At 43.3% G+C, this 5,971-nt stretch overlaps 1 protein-coding gene across 1 annotated transcript; it reads left to right on the plus strand.

The window, feature by feature from the left end:
• The first annotated feature begins 1,668 nt into the window (after positions 1-1,668).
• Positions 1,669-5,017, plus strand: LOC131403212 (T-cell surface glycoprotein CD1a-like). The gene is given in 7 exon segments (XM_058537507.1): positions 1,669-1,729; positions 2,072-2,249; positions 2,475-2,575; positions 3,289-3,567; positions 3,788-4,066; positions 4,720-4,810; positions 4,975-5,017. Coding segments are annotated over 7 exon segments (1,032 nt in total).
• The last annotated feature ends 954 nt before the right edge of the window (positions 5,018-5,971 follow it).

The following is a 5,971-nucleotide window of genomic DNA, read 5'->3' on the forward strand; positions in this document are numbered from 1 at the left end:
AGGATTTGGGGCAAAATTTAAGAGGTTAGGGAGAACAGGCTGGCATGCAGAAACACTGGTGGGACAGGCTTTGATTGGTGGGCTTCAAGAATTTATAGTAAGGTTTTAAATGTTTATGACACGGTTCTCAACATTTATGATGGGGTTATAAACATTTTTGAGGAGGTGGGGAAGGAATTTTAACACCAGATCTTCCTGAATGAGGGACCCCTTTCTTCTGATAAGAGTCCAACTTTGAAGTTCCGGTTGTTTCCCAGTCCTTGGGTTCTGTGGGGAGGAGGTCCTTTGGTTCTGCAGTTGTTTCAAGTCATGATTTCTTCTTTGGTACATGCCCTGGCTATTTGACTTTTCAGATTTTCTGACAGGCAATTCTTAATCACTCTATTGATAAGAGGTGGGGTCAGTTTAACTGGTCCTGGAGGGCTTGTGGTTACAGGGTTAGAAGTAACACTTTTTGATGTTTTAAAAAAAGTTTATGTTGAAGATCTCCATAATTTTAAAAAATAATTGGATGTCTGAACCAATAATTCAATCATTAAAAATATTCACTGAGTACCTACCACTTGCCAGGTGCACTGTTAGATGTTAGGGATCCAGAAAAACAGGGGTATAGATACAAAACCCCAAGACAACCACTGAAGTCAAGATTCTGAATGGGCAAACATCAGTAAAGGGTTGCCATTTTAGAAAATATTGTCTCAAGCATGGTTATGTTTGCCTAGAGAGTCTATATAGTATAAAAAAACTTAGCAAACAAAGATTTATAGTTCTTGATGTAAGTGTTTTTCTTTCCAAGTAGACTAAAATCTTCTTGAATAAAGAGATCTCATTGTCAACCACTGAATAGTCATGACTGTATCAACATGCTTGATCTGACAGGTGCTAAGTGACTGTTTGGTGAGTGAATATATATGAATGCAAGCCAAACTGAGGGATTTTTCTTCATGTGTTTCAATGTTTCTGTGGTTTCCGTGACGGCTACTGATTCTTCCCCAAGAATAATAGAGAACTGGTGGTAATTTATACTGTTGCACAAGGCAATCATAGGATTCTTAAAAAGCAAAAAAATTAACAAATGAGAAGTCAGAGATGTGAATGAGGTGAGGTGGGGGTAGGACAAGGGAAGACAATATTTGGGGAATATTCAAAAGGGCAAGAGGAGGACAGAGTGACAGAAAAGAGCAGGGGCAGGAGAAGATGAGGTAGGGAGTGGGGAAGCCACTTAGTTTCATGCTTTTATTGTATGAGTGAGAAAGAAAAGCCTCTAGAGGTAAAGTGACTTTTCAATGCCACACAAGACTTGTTCCACAGCAATCAAATTGGGGGGAGGTGAACACGACAGAAGCTGGGGACAAGGAGAGAAGCTGGAAGCCAGAGAGGAGAGTCAGAACTGGAGGAGCCGTAAGTCTGAGTAGGCAGTCCAGAGAATTGAAAGAGAAATGAGGTTCTGAGTAGGCAGTCCACAGAACTAAAGGGGAAATGAGAGTCTGAATAGGGACTCCACTGTTTAGGGAAGGAGTAGATCTTTCTGGCAGGCAACAATTAAACGAAATGTTTTTCTGTTGGTAGCAGAAGGAGGTCAGAATAGAGGTTTTGTGTGGTAGGTTTGTTTACAATAGAAATCAAAGGCCAACTTTCTGAGAGAAAGAAAGAACATCTGCAAGTGAAATGCTGTTCTTGCAACTGCGATTGCTAGCAGTTCCCCTCCCAGGTGGTGACAATAAAGATGGTAAGAACACTGGCAACTGCCCGTTGGGTGGAATACGGTCTGTGTGTGTGTGTGTGTGTGTGTGTGTGTGTGTGTGTGTGTGGTGGGTTCTCCCCAGCATATACCTGGATAGTGAGAGTGTCAGCCTCCTTCCATTCTAGTATCCCTGACCAGGTCCTTGTGCTCTCCTGAAGGTTGAATATAAAGCATGGGGCCCTGGAGCAGGCAAATGTCTCCTGAGATAACTATGGCTCCCTCTTCCTTCAGATTCTGAGTTTCCCCTCTGCGGCACCTTTCTTTACCCATTCTGTCTCCTTCTCATTGCCTATTTTTGTTTCATTTTTATCTGTTCTTTCTCCACAGACTTCCAGGATCCAGTGTCCTTCCAAATCATCCAGATCTCATCCTTTTACAACCATTCCTGGGTACAAAATCTGGGTTCAGGTTGATTGGGTGAGTTGCAGACACATAGATGGGAGAACAACTCTGGTACTATCATTTTCATGTGGCCCTGGTCCAAGGGCAACTTCAAGAATGAAGAGTGGGGGCCGGCCCCATGGCTTAGTGGTTAAGTGCATGCACTCTGCTGCTGGAAGCCCAGGTTCGGATCCTGGGCATGCACCAACACACCGCTTCTCTGGCCATGCTGAGGCCGTGTCCCACATACAGCAACTAGAAGGATGTGCAGCTATGCCATACAACTATCTACTGGGGCTTTAGGGGAAAAAATAAATAAATAAATAAATAAATAATTAAAAAAAAAAAGAAAGAATGAAGAGTGGATGGAATTGGAAAAGCTATTCCGCGTGACCTCCATTGCATATCTTCAGGCAGCTCACAACTTCGCCAATCAATGGAAGCTTGAATGTGAAGTCAGTTCCCTCCACAAGGTTTGGAGTTTTGCATGGGAGGTGTGTGTGGGTCTCAATGAGTTTCTTGTTACTCTAGAAAACAGCCTCCACTCACTTCTGAACCTTACCTCTCTCCATCATAAAACTGCAGTTAAACACTTTTGGGCAGAGAGTATATCCAGATATTGGTTCTTCAAAAACTTCAAGTCTTATGTTGCTTACAAACTGCTTACAAACTCTCTCATTGACTGCAGCCTTGTGCCTTATTATCTTCCCTTAGTGGTTTCCTGTGACTACCCCTTTCCCTGGCCTCCAACCAGATACTCTCAGCTTCCTCACTCTTTGATTGCCTCCTTAGACTGTGATTTCCTCTCCTTTTCCATCTCTTCAACAATCTCTGTTGATGTATTCATTGTAACCTGTTGCATTCCATTCACCCTAGATTATCATGTCAACTCTACGACACTCAGTCCTGCCTTATTCTCTGCCCACACCATTCATGTTGCCTTCTTTGAACAATTTGCCCCCTTCCTCATGTCATTCATCTCTTCATCCATCTCCAACTACCACCAATTCCTCTTTTTCTGAACCTCTGCTGAAACCAAACTTTGCTCCATTCCCTCACTCTCCTAAATTTCTCCCTTCTACGTCTATCATATTTTGCTTCTACTAATTTTATTTTATCTTTTTTACTCCCTCTTTGATTAATTTGTGACCCATCTTCTCCAGATCCCTTTGAGTTACAGACGGCAGCAGGCTGTGAGCTGCACTTTGGTGAAGGCTCAGTGGGCTTCATGTGTATTGCTTATCAAGGATCAGATTACCTGAGCTTCCAGAACAATTCATTTTTGCCATCACCAAAGGGTGGAAGTAAGGCTCAGCATGTCTGCAGACTCCTAAATGAGGATAAAGTCAGCCTGGAAATAACAGACAGGCTCCTAAGTGACAGCTGCCCACGTCTTCTCTTGAGTCTTCTTGATGCAGGGAAGGCAGATCTCCAGAAATAAGGTCAGTCCTGCACCCTTCCTCGAAGAATTCTATATCCTAAAATCACGCCTCCCTATTTTGCCCTTCCCACCTTCCTAAGACGGAGCCAAGAGGGAGAGGGAATCATAGGTGACAGATTCCTAGAGGTGCTAGAGATGTGTCTATCTAAACTGATGTGAAAATCTGAACCTCTAAGTCTGTGTTAGAGTCCTCATCTGAATACCTTTCCTGTCCTCTGCAGTAAGGCCAGAGGCCTGGCTGTCCACTGGCCCCAGTCCTGGCCCTGGCCATCTGATGCTGGTTTGTCACGTCTCTGGCTTCCACCCAAAGCCTATTTGGGTGATGTGGATGAGGGGTGAGCAGGAGCATCTGGGCTCTCAGCGAAGTGATGTCTTGCCCAATGCTGATGGGACATGGTATCTTCGGAAGTCCTTGGATGTTGAGGTCACTGAGGCAGCTGGCCTGTCTTGCCGGGTGAGACACAGCAGTCTAGGAGGCCAGGACATCATCCTCTACTGGGGTAGTAAAGAACTGAGGCCCAAGCTGGGAATGGGGGTAGATGGTCCTCAAGCAGAGCAGGAGAACTAGATGAAAAATTTGGGACTTCAGAACCAAAAGAAATAAAATTAAGCTTTATCCAAGAAATAGAAAAGTGGAAAATGAGGCACCTGCTGATGTAGGAGGATGTTGAGGGTTAGATGAAGGATTCATCTCTGAAGAGGGATGAGAGAAGAAATAGAAACAAAGGAGATTGATGAGGCACACACTCAAGTGAACAAAAGAAGACCAGGGAGGGCCGGCGCCATGGCTTAGCGGTTAAGTGCCCGTGCTCCGCTACTGGCGGCCCAGGTTCGGATACCTGGCGCGCACTGATGCACCGCTTCTCTGGCCATGCTGAGGCCGCGTCCCACATACAGCAACTAGAAGGATGTGTAGCTATGACATACAACTATCTACTGGGGCTTTGGAGGGGGAAAAAAAAGGAGGAGGATTGGCAATAGATGTTAGCTCAGAGCCGGTCTTCCTCAGCAAAAAGAGGAGGATTAGCATGGATGTTAGCTCAGGGCTGATCTTCCTCAAAAAAAAAAAAAAAAAAAAACAAAGAAGACCAGGGAAATGCAGTAAAATGGGGTGGATTTGAAATGACATTCTTGTGTGCATCCAAATCCACAGAACATCGTAGCTCCGTGGGGTTGATCATCTTGGCAATAATTGTGCCTCTGGTGCTTCTGACAGGTCTTGCATTTTGGCTTAGGAAGTGCTGGTGAGTTCTTTGTATCCATCCTTCCTGCTCTTTGCCCCACTCTTTACTTTTCTTCCCATCTTTTCATTTTCTCTCTCCTCAGTCTTCCCTCTCAGTCCTCTTGCTTCTTACAACTCACTTCTCTCTACCTCATGCACAGTGACTTCCATCTTTGTTCTTGTCAGGACACAGTGTCAACCTCCAAGCACTATTCCCCCTTTGGAATGAGATCCCAGCACCCCGGGGGCACAGAAGGTATCTAAACCCAACATGGTGATGACGTCCTTTCAAGTTTGCTTGTGCAACTTTTATTATTATTGTTTATATCTACTTAATAATCAATTATCAATATAGGCTAGATGTAATTTTACAGGATTTGTTATGCAGACCTGGGTTCTGGGTCCTAAAACTCAAATTATAACTGTGAATGGGTAAGGTCTTAGCAACCTCCATATATTCAAATATTAATGCTTTATCAGGTCAATTTTAGATAACACTTCCTCCAGAGGGCCTTCTCTGATTGACAAGTGGGAGCAGTCTATTCCTTAACTGAACTCCCAGCACACTTGAACTGTGCTTTGCCAAATCTAATCTTCACTTCTTGCCCTTTGTTGCAGTTATTAGATCCCTTTCACCTTATAATTTTTAAGCTTCTTGAGAGCAAAGTCCAGGTCTTTTTAACATTTGTATACTTGACAAAGTGTCTTACCTGCATGTAATATGTTCTCAATAAAAATCTGTGTTAAATTTATGCAAAATTTGTAGACTTTCCTTATTCTTTTCCTTCCTAACATGTTTGTAGTAGTTGAGATATTTGATGCTCTTCTTGCTAAAAGTCGTCTTACTTGGTCAAGAGACTCACACTTTCCTAGTTCCTTAGTGATTCTCTGAGCTCCTGAGGAAAAACTTAATGTTGCCTTTGACCATTCTGATTATTTAACTAATGAGACCTATTGGAGTGAAACTATTGCTCCAAATAATCTAATCAAAGAGAGGAAGGCAGAATGTAGCCCCTTGCTATTCAGTGTGGTTCAGTGATGTGTAGCAGAGTTAACATCTTGGAGCTTGTTAGAAATATAGGATCTTTTTGTTTTATTTTTTTTTGTGTGTGAGGAAGATCAGCCCTGAGCTAACATCCATGCTAATCCTCCTCTTTTTGCTGAGGAAGACCAGCTCTGAGCT

Source organism: Diceros bicornis, chromosome 4 (genome assembly GCF_020826845.1).
Source record: "Diceros bicornis minor isolate mBicDic1 chromosome 4, mDicBic1.mat.cur, whole genome shotgun sequence".
In the NCBI taxonomy this organism is placed as follows: Eukaryota; Metazoa; Chordata; class Mammalia; order Perissodactyla; family Rhinocerotidae; genus Diceros; species Diceros bicornis.